Source organism: Larus michahellis, chromosome 1 (genome assembly GCF_964199755.1).
Source record: "Larus michahellis chromosome 1, bLarMic1.1, whole genome shotgun sequence".
Taxonomy (NCBI): domain Eukaryota; kingdom Metazoa; phylum Chordata; class Aves; order Charadriiformes; family Laridae; genus Larus; species Larus michahellis.
In genome coordinates this window covers 75,559,100-75,577,408 of record NC_133896.1, presented here as the reverse complement: position 1 = coordinate 75,577,408, position 18,309 = coordinate 75,559,100, and the positions used below count along the sequence as shown (strand labels likewise).

General features: G+C 44.0%; 1 protein-coding gene across 27 annotated transcripts in view; it reads right to left on the bottom strand.

Annotated features, from left to right (window-relative positions):
• The window catches only part of PPFIBP1 (PPFIA binding protein 1), a 120,220-nt gene that overhangs the window by 11,832 nt on the left and 90,079 nt on the right, over window positions 1-18,309 (bottom strand). For 13 of the 27 annotated variants that reach the window (XM_074587871.1, XM_074587860.1, XM_074587774.1 and 10 more), the window contains 13 exons: window positions 17,980-18,064; window positions 14,880-15,037; window positions 13,824-13,954; window positions 12,222-12,275; window positions 11,007-11,067; window positions 9,883-9,912; window positions 6,327-6,498; window positions 4,800-4,832; window positions 2,378-2,519; window positions 1,967-2,095; window positions 1,152-1,302; window positions 331-442; window positions 98-186 (listed from right to left, as the gene is read on the bottom strand). In XM_074587871.1, the coding sequence (XP_074443972.1) occupies window positions 98-186; window positions 331-442; window positions 1,152-1,302; window positions 1,967-2,095; window positions 2,378-2,519; window positions 4,800-4,832; window positions 6,327-6,498; window positions 9,883-9,912; window positions 11,007-11,067; window positions 12,222-12,275; window positions 13,824-13,954; window positions 14,880-15,037; window positions 17,980-18,064 (1,347 nt within the window). The remainder of the gene's footprint in view (window positions 1-97; window positions 187-330; window positions 443-1,151; window positions 1,303-1,966; window positions 2,096-2,377; window positions 2,520-4,799; window positions 4,833-6,326; window positions 6,499-9,882; window positions 9,913-11,006; window positions 11,068-12,221; window positions 12,276-13,823; window positions 13,955-14,879; window positions 15,038-17,979; window positions 18,065-18,309) is intronic. The other 14 variants (XM_074587905.1, XM_074587882.1, XM_074587934.1 and 11 more) reach the window with 3 other exon arrangements.

Below are 18,309 nucleotides of genomic sequence, written 5' to 3'. Positions count from 1 at the left end.
TTCAGTGAGCTATCTGGAGGTATACCAGTGTGCATTAAAGTGGGGAGAAACTAAGTACACACACAAGATGTCAGGAAAAGAAATGTCATTCACTCACCACACTCATGTAATGGAGCATTCGGCCGTCCACCTTCCCTTCATCAAACTGGGTCTTATACTGGGGGAGGCCAATGTCATCCAGCCACCCTAAGGCAGGGACAGACGCTCATGTTAGTGTGGTAGCCACGTTACTGAGGACCAGTTGGTGTTATTCCCACTCTTTAAGCCCCATATTAGCCATGACAAGGAACTCATCAAAAGTTGCTGCTTCAGCACGTAATTAAATCTTACTGGTGACCCAGTGGTAATCCAGTTTTCCATGATTGTTTTCCTCTTCAGACCCGAGTGCCTGCAGAGCAAGCTGAAGCTTCTTCCGATGCAACGGGTGCTTTATCCCAAGCTCCTGTGAAAGGAAGGAAAGCAGCAAACCTAGAGACAATACTGTGTTTTACTTCTCCCTCTGCTGAATTACAAATGGTTTCAGAGAGTCACCCTGTACCCAGCACTCGCTGGTGACTGGGCAGGTGTATTTTCTATTTGCTGAATATCAGCATAGTTTTAGCACATGTTCAGCACTAAGGAAAGGCCCACTCGCTGTGGCGGATTAATTTCAAAAAGTAGTGGATTCCAAACTGTATGAAAACGTCAGCCACAACATTCTCCTATCAGGCTAAAAACAATCCCAAAATATAAAACATATTAGCATTCAGAAAAATACTTGATGGGATTACTTCCCTCCGGTTAAAAGAATTATTTAGTTAAAAGCACATGAAGGTCCCAAGAATTACTGAAATTTATGAGTATTTCCAACTTTCCCAGTCTAGCTGCAAGTGCAGCCATTCCAGGATCTCTTCAACCCCATATACGCTTTCACCAGCACTTGGTAGTTAATGTTACATATTTGTAATTAGTAGTTTCATTACAGAGCATTACATTTCTATGAAACTTCAACTAAAAAGAAACAGATTTGGCACCATTGCAGATGACGAAGTTTTAAAAATTCATCTTTTTTTTTTTTTTTACTGGATGCACCTTACAGACATGATTTACATTCACAGAAATAAAAATTTTTTGTACGTTTAATTAAAAGCAGCGTTTCCAGTATTTCTCACCTTTTCCAGATCCTGCTGAGAAGCCTGCAGAAGCGTTTGCCCAGACAGTATCCAGTGTTTGCCATTATTAATGTAAGAGCCTAGCCCTTGGTCTTGGAGCCAGTTGCAAACCTGCTCCTTCGTCCACTTTGCGAATGGCATGTCCAGCTCACTACAGAAGATTTTACCAAAAAAAGTCTGATGTCTCAAATCTCCTATTCTTATACATAACAACAAAACCAAAATCTAAGCCTAATTCATGAGCATTTTGTGGGAGTTGGGACAATTCCTGTGGGAGAACACGCACCATGGTCCACTGCTAGGTGAGCCTTGCAAGGAAGAGGGCGTCTTCTGAACTCTTAGCACCATGAAGTGCTGATTGCTGCTGATCTGCTGCTTATCTCACAATAAACACGGTCTATTAATACTATTGAAAACAACCACCTGTGCTACCTATTGCGGCTAAAACTCTGAAGTGAGACTGTAATGTTTCACTTTAGTCTTTATTCCCCAGAAGTGCAGAAGGAAACGTACCGGAGGAATATCTGTCATTGCTACGTGAGGGCTTATGCCTTGCTTCACACGGCCTCACAGCTGCACTCCAATGATGCCGTAAGCAAGGAAAGCTCTGCTTGGCAGCAGGATCCCACCACTCAAGCAACCTCAACCCTGCAAAGACCATCTCTCAACGGAGGAAATGGCCTGGATCTGCCTGTTTCTATTTGCCAGCAGAGGGGACATGTCATTTTGGCACTGAGCTTCTCCTTTGGACCCCGTTGCTTGACTGGGGCTGCCAGGAAGGCAAGCACCAGCACACTTTGCACCACTCATCTTACTTGCGAGACTGCCCCAGGTCCCGAGACCAGCCCAGTCGTGGCCCTGCAGTTGCTCTTGTCCCTCCTCTTCTGAACTCCATCTCGGACATGTCATCTGGGTTGAAGGTAGTTGACTGACTTCTTTTAAGTCTAGTTCAAAAGAAGAAAGAGTATTCACATTTGGCTAAGGAAAGGGCATGCTTCTACTACAGCAATCAGTATGTGCAAGATCTCCCTACAGTGTTTGTAGCTGCTCTTCTACCTACCATCGACCTACTGTTATCTTGCTCAAATGCCAGACTGGCTCCTGCTCTTGAGACAGTAAACCATGAAGCCACACGTTGGAGGGGGGAAAAAGGGAAGATGTGTTCCTAGCAAACCCCTGCACAAGTCACAGCTCTGGAGAACGGTCATTTCTCATCTTTTACTTACCTTCCAAATAACCTCTTGATCCCCCTGGCCTTTTTCTTGGAATCTGGAGAAGGTGGCGTCATCTGTAGACTACCTGTTTCTTTCGGGCGAGGGGGCAAGCCAGCCAGATCCAAGTGATCTGCAGATCCCTTCTCAGTTTCAGCTATCAGAAAACAAAAGCTCTGTCAAGACCCACTTGCACAGTCACAGATACACTCCTGAACTTGGGAACAACTCTTGCTAAAATTATTGAGAACCACCATGTTAAGAAAATGGGGCAAAGAGGGATGGGAAAATCCAGAGCAACAAAATGTGTTCCTCCCTCATGGGCCTGACTGGGAACACTCCAAGGCAATGCTCTGCACCAGTTAAGTGCCTTGCATCCAAGGTGGGGAAAACACACCTCGTGAATCAATCAGTGAGTTAAAACCCAAGTTTACTCTTCCCTGGGGAGTGCTCCTACAGTCCTTTCACAGACAGAGCCGAGGCACGTGGATGCTCAGAAACAATTCAATGCCATGGCAGGGAACCAAACCAGGAGCCCTTAAGCACAGAAAAATAAATAGCTTCCCTGCAGGCATCTTTCCTAATAACTTGCAGTATTCCCAAAGTTCCCCCTCCAGGAAATTCCAGCAACAAACACCTCCTGCCCCAGGAGCAAGAGGGCCCTTTTCCCCTCACTTATGCAAACTGTGGAATATTTTGTTCCTCTGAAGAGAAACACCATGGCTCTGACCAAATTATATCTTCTCAGTGAAGCACAAAGCGTCTCTGTTGAGAAACCCTACACATTACCACCCACTCTAAAAGCATTAAATCTTTGATCTGTAGCTGTTGTTTTCTATGACAACAAACATGAGGGCTCCTCTCCCCTAAAGGGAAGTTGTCACAACAGCTGAACTAACAAAGAAGAAAACTATGTTAAGAACATTTAAAAAGAAAACTAAAAGAACTGCAGTATCTACTAGGCTACGTAAGCAGAGATGTGCCAGCAAATGCCAGATAGCTGAATAAAACCACCACGTGGAGTTTATGCCACTTATTTGCTGGGGGAACAGTGACAGCACAAGCCTGTTCAGATGAAGCAGCTGTGGCAATACAGCCTGCAGGAGGCAGACAGTCAGGCCTGTAACCACTTTTACCATCTTTTAACATGGCTGTATAATTAGATGACCATCATTTGGTTTTGAAATGGACTTTTAAACTTCCAGGAAAAAAACAAAGAAGTTACGTGAATCAAGGTAGAGCATATATTGCTGGGACGTGTTGCCTCAAGCCACAGAGTTAACGAGGCAGCCACAATGTGCCACGAACAGCAACAAACTGCAGGTTTCGCCAGCGAATCTTTCTGCTGGGCAAAGTTCAGATTATTCAGACAGAATACATTTGAACGTGTCCCGTTTTCCACTGATTCTTTAGATGTTAAACCTTGCAGTGAAGTAACAAGGTCACGTAGATTATTTCTGGGCACTTTGGTTTGACCGCTATCGAATAAGGGGATCCTGCCAGTGAGAGACAGCACGAACATTGAACCAGGCTTTTGCATTTGTGATTTTTGCTTTACTTGTATAAGGAAAAGTGCTAGCTTAGAAAAACCACATTTAAATAGCATTCTACAGAGAAAATACCAGGACAAGCTTGGGTGCATTAGTAGCAGAGATTTGCGGGTATTGCAACGTTTGCTCTTTGTACCTTGCTCCCTTTCATGCACTGACACAATCCCGTAGAACGGTTGACATTTAAGGGGCCACATGGGAAACCGAGAGGGCCCAGAACACTTGTCTCTTCATCAGCGAGGAGCAACTGGGTGGCTGTACAACCACACCAACTGACACAGCTCTGCTTGCTAAGGCAGGACCCTGCTGGTCTTACCTGCCCTTGACAGAACCACCAAGGGAATGCTCACATCACAAGACTGGTTTTTACTACGTGAATGGCTCCATCCCCATCCGCCCCAATTACTTCTCATTTGTTTATTATATCATAAATATAACTACATCTTAGAAGAGAACTTATGTATCCTTCCCCACAGAACTCCCCTAAGTGAACGCCTGGGAACTATACCTCATTCCCTGCTTCACACCCTTTAAGCTCTTCCAGGGGCTCCAGGACAGATGACAGCACAAAGCTGCCTCTGGTATTTAAACATCAGCGATTCTGACCTGCTAGCTCAGTCTGTGCGTAACTTTGTGCTCAAAGTTATGGCAAAGGTCTCTGCAAATTAACCCGCAATCTCTCTCATTAGTAGGGGTTACTGAGAAATGGCCCAGCTGACTTTGAGCAGAGGGCAGATGTTACATGAAAACTCCTTTTAGTGATGGACAAGAGTTTCGATGCAGAGCTCTGGTGTCTAGCTCTTGATTGAAAAGTTTGCGCCATAACCAGCTGTTAGCAGCAGTCACAACACAGTGCTGGTACAGGCAGACATGCAGGATTACTATACCTAAAGTAGGTGCACTTGCACTTCGACTGCGATCTTCAGATATCCAAACAACGCACATAACCACACGCAGCACAACAGGAGAGAACACGCAGAGGGACAAGGTAAAACACAGTTCAAAACTTACATCAGCAAAATACAAGACAAAAGGAGAGGGATACATGAGACATGCACCACACGCAGTGCTGAATTCACACAGAGATTAAGATTACCAGTTCACTGTTAATCCCCCTCTCACAAAAAAAGAAATGCAGTAGAGCACTATGGTGAAGAGGGTAAAACAGCACTGCAGTCACTTTGGTGCAGGGAGGTCACTTGCTCCGTGACACACTGGGCAGGTGCCTCACATGGGCTCCCATGGGGTGGCAGGTATCTGGACACCAGCTTTACAGATGGAAGAACTGAAATCTAGATAGCATAAATAACTTACTCACATTCACAGGACCCTGATCTAGATGGCCCATCTTCCAATCCTTTATGACAGCCACAAGTACTCCACTTTGTTAGATAAATTCATTTCAGGATGAAACAAGTGATTACACAAAAGCACACGTAAAATAAACCAAAGCAAAGAGTCTAACCCTCAGAATAGACTGTACACCTAATTCCAAGTAAGCTAGCAAATTGCCATGCTGTATGTCACAAGCAAACATGGACAGTGTATAATACATGTGTAGGTACGTTATTTTTTTTGAACAGAAGTCTAAAATTGTCTTTGAGTAAGTAAGAACAGGAGACTCTTCTGCTCAACAAAGCAGAAGCTATCCCCCTTCAGGCTTCTGAAAGACAGAGCTAAATTCCTAAGTCTTGTGCAAGAGAAAGCCAAAAACATTAGATGAATGGCAAAGAACTGATGCAGAGACTCACTTGATGCTTGAACTGGAACAGGGGAAAGACTACTACAGCAGAGCAGTAAATGCAAGTAGGATTTCAGTTGGTGGCAACAGTGACTTCTGCATTAAGCAGAACATTTTGTTTATTTCATTGTCTTGTGCAAATGCCATCAAATGACAGTATCAAAACAACCCCCCTCCATTACAGGTCCAAAAATGAACGTGAGCTTGAATAACTTGTCAGTCCTGTTCCTGTTGTTGTCATCTCTTTTGCAAGGCTGCTTAAATACACATAAAATAAAGAGGAAGACTGAGTGCTGCTGCCTCATTTATGTACATCTGAAAATCTTTTGAAAGATAAACCGAAGATGGAGCCAGGGGAAAAAAAAAAGCCCACAAATCCCACGTGTCAACTACTGCCAGACAGCTAGCATTTCAAAACAGCAACAATCCACTACAATGTCCCAGGGAGATATCACAGCGGAGGCTGAAATAGATCAAATACTTTATTACATCAGTGAGGTTTTTTTCTGGGTTTTTTTTGTTGCTGTTTGATATTTTCCAAACATTCTACTAAAAGAAAAGTGCCATCAAGTCACAGTGAGACTAGGGGTTGTCTTCCTGCTTCTTAAGACAATTGCAGCTGTTAAGACTCTTCAAAATACACAGAAACCGCATGCAGGTGCACGACACCTACCCAGATTGGGGGCACTCGCGGTCCTCTTGTTATTTTTTATCTTGAAAAAGCCTCGTCCAAACGAAGATCTGGCTTTCCGGGTACCAAAACTATCCTCATCGCCTGTGCCACCATGAGAAGGAGACTTTGGAGGGAGGGTTGCAAAATTATTACCTTCCACAGGAGGTTTAACCTGCTCAAGTTAGGGAAATAAAGATTCAATGTCAGTGAATTGCAAAAGGTCTTTTGAGAGAGACTGCAAAGTGACTGCTGACAGATAATCTGGAGAGTCCCTCTCATTTGTTACTGCAAGAAAACAGAATGTAAAAGCCATAAAGGAAAACATAAACAAGATCTTCATTTGAATATGTTCAGGGCCCAGGACTACTATCACTACCTTCTAAGAGTAACATGTCTTCTTTAAGGTGTTTCTCAGTTTCTGCAAGGCTATCTTACAGGTATGGAAAAGGTTAAAAATACAGTTCTGGAAGGCTTTGAACTTTTCCAGCCTTCCAGGGTTTCTCTCTCCCCCACTGGAAGCTGTAGAGGCAGTAGGAAGCAGAGAGAGACGAGATTCCCCACAGTATGTCGGTTCTCAGACAGCTTTTTTTGTCTATCACTGCTCTGCCATTTCAGAAGTAATGGATGAATTGACTACGTCCACTGCCAAAGCTGAGAGGAAATTAAGTATCAAATAAGGAGTATGAATGCCAGGACAGACATCAGACACACCGGTTAACCAATTTAAAATGGTAGTTTTAACCTTGCTGGTTGTTTCACTGTCTCTTTAAAAGCAGGAGGAAGCAAACCCATTCACAATCCAAACACGATCCTTTGCTTTTTGCTGAATAGGTACAGCATTCACTCTACCAGTAGTATCTGAGGTATGTTGTCCCTGCTCAGGTCTTCCTATAGGTATTATCAGGACGCCCTGGGAAATGGTCCTCAGGGCCAAGGGGGCAGAACAGAGCTGGCAGATGCTTTCCATAAGAGCACAAGAGCTCTCGATCCCCAGGTGTAAGAAATCAAGCAAGAAAGGGAAGAGACTAGCATGGCTGAGTTGGGACCTGCTGGTCAAACTAAAAGGCAAGAAGGAACTGCACAGGCGGTTCAAGCAGAATCAGCTGTCCTGAGAAGAGTACAGGGATGCTGGCCGGGTATGTAGGGATGAGGTCAGGAAGGCCAAGGCGCAGCTGGACCTGAACTTGGCATGGGATGCTAAGAATAACAAGAAGGGCTTCTACAGGTATGTCAACCACAAAAGGAAGGTTAAAGACAGCCTACCTTCCCTGATGACCAAGAATGGCAAACTAGTAACAACAGACAAGGAGAAGGCTGAGGTTCTCAACGACGTTTTTCCCCTCACTCTTCACTGCCAGCCTCTCTCCTCACACCTCCCGAGTTGAAGGATTGCAAGACTGGGACCTGGGGGACAAAGTCCTTGCCACTGTAAGTGCAGACGAGGTTCGTGACCACCCGAGGAACCTGAACATACACAAGTCATAGAATCATAGAATCATTTAGGTTGAAAAAGACCCTTGGGATCATCGAGTCCAAAAGTCCATGGTCCATGGGACCTGATGAGATGCACCCCAGAGTCCTGAGGGAATTGGCTGATATAGTTGCCAAGCCACTCTCCATGATATTTGGGAAGTCACGGCAGTCAGGTGAAGTCCCTGGCGACTGGAAAAAGGGACACATTGCACCCATTTTTAAAAAGGGTAGAAAGGAGGACCCCGGGAACTACTGCCCTGTCAGCCTCACCTCTGTGCCTGGGAAGATTATGGAAAAGATCCTCCTAGAAGCTATGTTAAGGCACATGGAGGACAGGGAGGTGATTCAAGACAGCCAGGATGACTTCACTAGGGGCAAGTCCTGTCTGACCAACCTGGTGGCTTTCTATGATGGAGTGACTGCATCAGTGGACAAGGGGAGAGCAACAGATATCATCTACGTGGACTTCTGCAAGGCCTTTGACACAGTCCCCCACAACATCCTTCTCTCTAAGTTGGAGAGATACGGATTTGATGGGTGGGCTGTTCAGTGGATAAGGAACTGGCTGGATGGTCACATCCAGAGGGTAGTGGTCAACGGCTCGATGTCCAGATGGAGAGGGGTGACGAGCGGTGTCCCTCAGGGATCCGTACTGGGACCAGTGCTGTTCAACATCTTCATCAATGACACAGACAGTGGGATCAAGTGCAGCCTCAGCAAGTTTGATGATGACACCAAGCTGCGTGGTGCGGTTGACAGGCCAGAGGGACGGGATGTCAACCAGAGGGACCTGGACGAGCTAGAGAGGTGGGCCCGAGCAAACCTTATGAAGTTCAACAAGGCCAAGTGCAAGGTCCTGCACTTGGGTCGGGACAATCCTCAAAGTTATCAATACAGGCTGGGGGATGACGTGATAGAGAGCAGCCCTGCGGAAAAGGACCTGGGGGTACTGGTGGATGAAAAGCTGGACAGGAGCCAACAATGTGCGCTTGCAGCCCAGAAGGCCAATTGCATCCTGGGCTGCATCAAAAGAAGTGTGTCCAGCAGATTGAGAGAGGTGATTCTCCCCCTCTACTCTGCTCTCGTCAGACCCCACCTGGAGTACTGTGTCCAGCTCTGGAACCCTCGGCACAAGAAGGACATGGACCTGTTGGAGCAGGTCCAGGGAGGGCCACGAAGACGATTCGAGGGCTGAAGCACCTCTGCTATGAAGACAGGCTGAGAGAGTTGGGGTTGTTCAGCCTGGAGAAGAGAAGGCTCCAGGGAGACCTTATAGCAGCCTTCCAGTACCTGAAGGGGGCCTACAAGAAAGCTGGGGAGGGGTTGTTTGCAAGGGCATGTAGTGATAGGACGAGGGGTAATGGTTTTAAACTAGAGCAGGGTAGCTTTAGATTAGACATTAGGATTCTTTACAATGAGGGTGGTGAGACACTGGCACAGGTTGCCCAGAGAGGTGGTGAAGGCCCCATCCCTAGAGACATTCAAGGCCAGGCTTGATGAGGCTCTGAGCAACCTGATCTAGTTGAAGGTGACCCTGCTTACTGTGAGGTGCTGGACTAGATGACCTTTAAAGGTCCCTTCCAACCCAATACATTCTATGATTCTATGATTATCTGTTGCATGAAAACTATGGCCATACAGTACCGGCGGATAACTGTTCTGCAATGACAGTCTTTTTAGGAACAGGGTTGCTACTCACAGAAAATAATCTGGAAAGCCAAAAGTTTTTAAAGAGACACTAATCAAAGTTAATTGCAGAGTCAGTAAAATACTTAATGGTTAGCTTTGCTAATTATCTAGTGGTAGAACATGTGGGAGAAACATTAGCTTAGACAGCAACCTTATGCTTAACCAGACTGGAAGATAATCCATGTGTCAGAAGACAAGAACGTGCGAGACGCTATAAGCCGGACACTGAAGTGATGGTGACCCCCGTCGTATACTCCTTGCTATCTTGTCTGCATGTCTGCTATTTCCCCTCTGGAACTGCATGCCACAATTTCACACAATTGAGGCTTTCAACACCCACTCGCTGTCTGTGTTTCTCCATGTACAGGCACGAGCACACACACACACACATTACCTCTGTTGGCTTCTGTGCAGAGTCTCTGTCCTGTTTGAGAAAGATTAAGACAGACATTTAAAAAGTCATGGTTTATAGCCAGTATTCAATTCATTACGGTTACCCTGAGTTAAATTCTGACTGAAATACCCTTCCCCGCCTATTCCTTTTCCCCCCAAAATCAGTCTCTTCAGAGCTGTATTTCACACAGATTAATTCTTGCTTTCTTTGAGGTCAGTGAGCTGACATGAAAATACAGTTGCTTTGGTTTACTTTGGATTAGCTGTGTATATAATTAGTGACATACAGTCTGTTAAGGCACTAATGAGCACAGCTGGCTGAGAGGACCCAAAGCAGGAATCAGACAGGGTAGAAGCCAAGTAGATAAAACACCCACAGCCTCCATTCCTTGGCCGTCCAAGCAAACAAACAAAAAAAAAAAGAAACCCAACCCATGAACTCTAGCTCTCATCAACAAGTTCTGGTTACATTTTCAGTCCTGTTATCCCTCCTGAGCTGTAAGGCACAGCTCAGCACTTGGGTGTCAGGGAACTCAGCAGCTTTTAGTTAAGGCTGTCAAAAAAGAGCACAGGAATTGCCCTGATCTGATGACATTGTTAGAGGCCAGCTGCTTTCGGTCACTTAAGAGAGACCTAAACTGAAGCCACCACCAGACATACAAAGGCTCAGTATTTTGTTCCCAACCACCTAAAACATATAGTCACTCCACACTGTATTTTATAATGCATTAATTACATGGCCTTCCAAAATTATTCGCCTTAAACACTGGTAGGAAGTAGTTGTGGGACTTACTTTCTTCTTGTCTTAAATCTGAAAAGCCTATCAACTAAAAAAAATACCTTGTTATCTGAGGAAAAACACAGCAAGATAGTCTCAGGTAAACGCCTCATGCAAAAACAACAATAAAAAAAGGCTCCTTTGCTTTCAAGGACAAACTTTCTCCTTTAATGAAATCTGAGGGAAGTCACATGTACATGACCATTGCTAACACATGGCATGAGGAGCCCTAGTCTGACACAGAATTTCTCAGAAGGCGGCAACAGAGCACCCACGGGGTCACTGCCACAACAGAGACATCAGCCCCATTTCTAAGGGTATGAGAGGAAGTAAAAGACCAAACCAACCGCTTCGGATGTCTCTTTTCTCAGACTGCTCAGACTGCTGGACTTCTGCAGTGAAGAAGTTCTGAAACAACAACATAAAAACCAAGCCAAGTTACTGGAATTAAATTTACTACAATAAAACACTCTCAGGGATCAGCTTTAAAGAAAGCATTATAACACATGATGAGATATACTAAAAACAAAGACGTTTTGTATTAAGGCAATCAAGGCACTAATCAGAGCCCACGAAATTTGAGAAGATAGTGTAAGAACTTCCACATCGTAATTACTGCTGCTAATGCTTCAGTGACGTGATGCCTACCTGTGGATATTTTTGGCTTCTTATTTAACATGATATTTTCAGAAGCACAAGCAGAAGTTACACAGGCGAAGGAAGTGATATAAACAAAAGCTATGAAAAACAGTATTTTTAGCAACAGGCTTCTGACTAATTTAATCCTTAAAGAAGTCAACCATGTGTGTTTTAGTATTTTATCTTCAGTTCCATCTTCCATTCAGACCAGACATCCCCCAACTTCTGGTGGGATTTACAGTCTAGACCTCTTAAGTCTGGTTAAAAAGATAGTTACCATTAAAGTTTTTCCCACAACCAGATATAAATTAAGAGCAATTTCACTGAATATTGTTACCTACCTTCATACCAACATAAGGGGAATAGATTTGTCTTTGGGAATATTCTCATGGCACTAAGACACTCAAAATAAAAGCAGCTGCTGAGCCTCACATGGTGTACCAGACAAACCCTGTTGACTTAGGCTTCTTACTAATAAACCTCTTTGACTCAACTTACGAGTCATAAATAGTCCTGATTTCCCTTGGGAACATGGCTACGTGGCAGAAAGTAAAATTGTTTTCTCATTGTGGTCAGCTGATCACCTTTCCCCCGCTATCAAAAGAAAAAAAGCAAATCATGTGCACATGTCCTATGGAAAACTGTAAATTTCAAAGTATATTGACAGTCTACAACCCAATTAGAGATGCTTCACAATGTAAAAGAAATTAACTGCACATGTGCACAGATAAAGCATTGGAAAATAATGATCATGAAAACATAGGACATGAGCAGAAAACTACAACCACTAAATATCATCTTGGCTAGAATTAGTTTACATATTTACACGAGTATGTAAAATATCGGGCGTGCGTGGGGGGGGTGTTCAAGTTGACAATCACATATAAATATGTTTTCTAAACATTTCTGATTATGATACTTACACTGGACTATCACACAGCTGTGTTTCTGGGGAGGAACCTATTGATCTTCCTGCACTGTAAAAAGAAAAAAAAAAAAAAAAAGGAAAAAAATAAGGCATGTGGGGATCCCATCCAAATACCTTGCTGATGCAGAAATTCTATCATTTCAGCCTGCTTTAATCCTGTTCTCACTTCAGCTGTTATGGTACTAACATATGGCAAATTTTCCCCTCTATGGCGCCGAGTCTTGCAAAAGATAAAGGACAAAGGTGAGCTCAAGAGCCCCAGGAAAGATAACTCGCACTGTAAGTTGATGACAATACTGCACTATTCAGCTTAAATAAATGCAAAGGTTACAGCATGTGCAGGGTCTGCAGCAGCACCAAGTCGCGGAGGTCACCGACTCCCTGTGAGTCGCCCGTAGTGCGTGGCATTTTGCTGCAGGTTAGTGCTTTGTTTGCTTTTTTCCGAGACGGGACATAGATGAAATCCCTGCTGGTGATGGCTAGAGCTGCACAAGGCACAGCACAGCAGAAACCAAGCAGAGCTGGTCTTCTGGATAGGATGCTTTCCTTGACTGGAACCGGAAAAAATCACACATCAACTTGTGCTTACACTGATTTTTCACATTGACATCGATGACAGTTTTAAGCCAACAAGACTTCCTTGCCTCTGGATTCTTAGTATTTGATACTTGTTTAGATAAAGCCAGGGATTTGGACCCAGAAGAAAAAACCCTAGCACAGCCTTTGCGTAGCTGCAAGTCCGGTGTGCTTTTCAGTACTCCTTGCAGTGCCAGTCCAGATTTGCACGGGCCAGGTTTCCTCACCCAGGCAAGGAGGGTGCAGGCTTACAAACGCTGGAGGAAGCTGTCAGCCAATTCTCACCCAGGAAGCTGCCACTGGGTTCAAGCATGATGGCCCCGGGGTGCCACAGCTCAGGCACAGCCCTGGGGTGCAGCCACGCATCCTCACCCTGGCTTCCCTGGGAAACTGTGCCTACAAATTTCACCTGGCTGTCAAAATCTCAGGCAGGGCTCTCGTAAGAGTGAGTGAAGAAATATCCTTGCATTTCATCATGCCAAGGGACAGCAGCAAGCATATCTCTTTCTCTTGGTCTTTTGAAATGCTGCTTGAGGTTCTTTCTGGGGTTCCATTAACAGCTCAAGGCTAGAGCTGGACAGTCCTTTTGTGGCAGTTTTGGCAATGCCTTACACCAATCTTTAGCAACCGTGGAAAATGTCCAAATGCAAATCATCAGGAATACATTTGTGCTAGCACAACCAACACTATCTCAGCCAGACCTAGATGATGTAAACCTAGATAAAAATAATGATTCTGTGTCCGCGGTTACATTAGATCAGTTTTTCTCTCCTGTTAATTTCTTGCGAAGCAGCTGGTATAGAGTATGAGTGCTGCTACAAGCAACAGCAACCAAATTAATACTTGCTTACTGAAAAAGATTTAATCAATGCACTTGATAACATGAGCATAAGCATAGCTTGCTATAGCTAGTCAAGTGAATGCTAGCCTCGTTTAAGTGACTTAATGACTTGAGTGATAGATTATTAAACATCTCAGAATATTGGATTTGAAACTGAAAAATACACGGAAACAGTAATACCTTATTTCACTTGCAGGATCTGGCCTTGGCTGTGTTTTCACTTTCTCTGCAACAGTTTCTGAGCTCTTGGATGTTGATGAAAAAGAAGGGATTGAAATCTGTAAAATACTGGTGTGGATCTGTAAGGAATTCTAAAAAGAACGAAGAATACGTGTTACACTGTTATAAGCTGAAATTAAGCAGTCATAAATGAAAAAAGAGTAACAGATAAATAGGAAAAGAAGGATCTGAAATAAGATTTTTGAAAGTTATTTTTTTCTTTCTATTGTAATACAATGATTTACTACTAGAAAGATGGCACTGAAGATAAAACATGAATCACTGCGCAGACAGGCTACAGCATAGACAAAAATCTCACAGGTCTCCCAAAGCTGCCTGCTAAATCTCTGCCACAGACCCCACGAAGGGCTGTTCACTTTTCAGATTTAGTCCTGTCCTCAGCCGCTCAGAGAATACCAAAAAAGCTGCTAATCATTTAATTTAATTTAGTTTTCTTCATAGTGCGTTCATGCAGTTTCGTTAAGTAAGTCAAATCCCTGCTCTGACTCAGAGCTTTAAGAGAAGAGATCTATAGTTTTATTACTGGAAAACGTGACTGTAAAAATCAGAGACTGGACCACAACCTACTTGTCACTTAACTGAATGGATGTAATGATGATTGCATCCTTTTAAACAGGACAGGATATACTAAGTAAGTCCCAACATGTTTACTTCAAGTTCCTGACAAATTAAATGCAGCTCCGAACAGCTATGTTTGATATGAAAAGTAATTTCTATGTTTGATAGCAAAAGCAGTTTAAACCCATTCTCATGACAAATACAGCTCCTGACCCCATCTGATGATTAAGAAAAATAAATTTAACTGAACTCAAATGAAACTCCTCAGCAGCTTTCACAAGAAAACTACATTCTCCTAAAGGATACGGGACATTACTAAAAACCGTGCAACCCAGAAAAAACTCTTAGAAACTTGAGTTTTGGCATCTGCAATATGAATACAGCACAAGCAATGTTTTCAAGGAGCGATGGCATTAAATGAGGAAGAAAAAAAGATACCTCTTCATGTATATTCATGTTAAACTCATCGTGGATTGGAGATGCTGTTACTGGAGTTGGGGATGAGCTTTTCTCTGGGTCAGTCAAACTTGGTGTGTCCAATAAAACTGTGGAAACAGACCCTGAGTTCAAGAAGTCTTCACTGTCACTTTCTTTGCCTGAAAGCAGAGAAGATGGAAACGTGTTGGCTTTACTTCTAGATACATGATGACCCTTGCTCCCATGCAAGGCACAGCTGGCGTGCTCATTTATGGGCCAAAAAGGGAAGAGGCCAGGATTATTAATTTTTTTTAAGAGAGACTACAATAGGAGAAGGGGAGTCATTGCCAAATGTCACTTCCCAATTCAACCACCACAACAAATCAGGGTTGGAGCAGAAGTAGGACATACATCTGACAGCAAAAAGCCCAGCAAATACTGTCAGGGCATTTAGTGGGATCAGTTTCAACAAGCTGAATAAACTGGAGTGGTTATTTCCTGTCCCACGTTCTGGAATTTCATACTAAATACTTCTTTTCCCTTATTCACTAGGGAAAGACCAAGGATTGAGTCTGCCTGAAACATAAGATGTCTCTATGGTACCTTCAAGTTACCCGTAGGAGAAATGCAGACCACTGCACAGCAGTCTAACACCAGCTTTTAAGTGACTACATTATGGTTGCAGACTGCCACAAAATGAGTGTGTCTCATGTAGTTAATGCCATAGCCCACACCAGCATCTGGCATCCTCTGCTCCCAACGAGCAACCTGCTGCTCCTGAACTGCCTCAGTATCACCAAAAAGCTCGGATTTCCACACTTGCCAGTGATACCAAAGTACTGACGCTGAAAGAAAAAGTTAAAGGCAAGCAACACTTTCTAAAACGTGAGCAGAAACCTAGCACTGATTGCCAAAGATCTGATGCAAATACAAACGAAAGCCTGTTCACAGCAAAAAGCTCTCTTGCCCATTTTTCACTGCTTGAAATCTCTGTCCATGCTCCATGAATTGACCACAAAGCACAGTTCCCCAAGTCTCGAGGTCTGTTTTAACATCGTCTGTCTTTGAAAGCATAGCACTGCATGAAAGAGTAATACCTATTAAAAAAATGCTAGTCCTCTTCAACGCTCAGCATTGTATTTTGCCCTCATCACCACCTTTCCTCTTCCCTCACTGATAATGTGCTTTCCCAGTCTTGTAGATAGAAGACATGCAGCTGTATCCTTAGCGTCCCTCAGTGGTTTCGAGGAAGAAAAAGCCCTCACATACCAAGATCCAAAGCCCACAGTTTTCAGCCCAGCATGCTCTGGCGCATGCCAGCTCCCATCCAGGCTTACATTCATGATGCTGGACTAAAAGAAGCTGCTTCCTGACCCCACCGTTGCACCTACCTCAAGCCTGCGGTGCTTGTGTGGGAGCAGGAAAGGCAGCTGGAGACCGCGGGCAAGGGCTTTCACGTGGTTCTACAAATCAGCCAGCACCCTCAGGAGCAGAAGTCAGGATCTCATTGCTGCAATCACCACCTCCCTGCAGGGGTGGCCTCTCAAAAGCCAGTCAGAAGCAAAGAGGGGCACCAGGAACCTCTCTTTTCCCTGGCTTTTAGACCCAGTCTTAACAGCATGTCCCAGGGGGCTCTGTCCCCCACTTTTCCTGTCTTGGCCCAAGACAGCAGACACAAGAGCACAACCATGAATTCACCATCACAAAAACACACATTTTGCCTCCTTGCTCACTTCTGGCTATTGACAATCTTCACTCTGAAAGGATCCCTGGGGGCTCCTACATGCCTCTCCTAGGAAGATGTCCACCTCCAACATTTGCCCAGACAACAAAAGCCACAAGCCTTGTCTGTCTTAAAGAAGGCTCAGGCAGCGAGCTCGAGTCAATTCAAGGTCTGGGGAAGGCTGGGTTGGCCTTCTCTGGCCTTCAGAGGACTCAAAGACAAAAGGAGGTTTCCATAAGACAGTAATACAACACCGGTGCACAGACTTTAAAGTTGCGCATGTATTATATGTGCATACATTATCAGAAAGTTAACATCTAAAATTTGTTGGGGACAGCTCTTTCAGAGGACAGTGACCTGCAAAATGCAACCTGAGCGCTGAAAGAATAGAACGATGCAGGGAAAAAACCCATCAGGCCAGGATTATTGCTGTAAAGGCAGATGCTCATTTTCTAATATCTAAGTGTTTTCATCTGAAAACTCAGAACCACTTCAGTGTAATGTTCTCCATGTGTTACTTTTGATTTTCTTTTAAGGGAGAAAGGAGAGAGATAGGTTATTCAATTCAATTACATCAAACTGATGACCACCTCAACATTTATCACCTTTGGGGACCAGAACCTCCTGGATCTGGAAACCTCCACCAATCTTGGAGCATACGGAATGGACCATGACGCGTTACAATATTTATTATAGCTACCATTTCAGCCACACAGTTAAGCTCATTATCTGGTGGCAGAGAAGGCTTTTCTTTTTTTGTGTGTGTGAAAAAAGACTGGTAGGAAAAGCTAGCCTGGCCCCCACTGGGTTGGGAAGGAGAACTATTCCACAGCTGCTGCTGGTTCATTACACGCCAAAGACGTAGTGTGTCATCGCCACAGCCCTGACCTGGCAGCACATCCACTTTGGTACAGACATTTTTGCAGCTCTTGGGCACTGCTATTACAGCGTGCACAGCCACTGGGGCAGTACTTGTTTGGCTTGTAGAAATGAGCATGCTCAGGCACTGCTCTGCTCAGCTACAACTCCCTCCCCAGGAACACATGCAAGAGGGGAATAGCAATTTTTAGCAGTTAATGTAGCAGCCAGCCCTGAAAGGCATTTCAGGAAGCTATGGAAAGAGCTGGAGAGCCTATCATATTCGAACTAATTTTACAAGGGGGAAATAAGCAACTTGACAATAATAGTTACTACTACCAGATCGTAAACGGGATCCAAATGTGCATCTGCCTGGACAAAAAAGGCAATTTACCAGTTCACACCAGTTGAAGACCTGGCTTTTACTCTACCTAAGAGGTACCTCCAAAGACAGTAAGTCTAAGAGTCAATATAACACCATGCAACGCACCTAGAGTTTAAATGAGAGCAGAGTTTAATTTTTTTTTGATTGTACAATACCTTTTTTACCTTGAGCCAATATCACCATGTCTTGAACTTTCTTGTACCTATTCAGAGATTGCCGAAGCTCTTCTATCTTCCGATCCTAAAATAAAGGAAAGTTGTGACTGTGCTTCTTCCTTCAGGAAATAAAAAAAAAAAAGAAATACAAATACTAGATATTCTTCAGTTTAATTGGTTGTGAAACTAAAATAAATGTTAAGTGTGGGTGGGACAGGACCCAGAACTCTGAGAGGTTCTGAAACATCAAAACTTCTATTTAGCAAAAACTATCATCTGGTTGATCACCAGAATTGTCCCAGCCTTGAAAGTGGATTTCAGCTCCCTCTT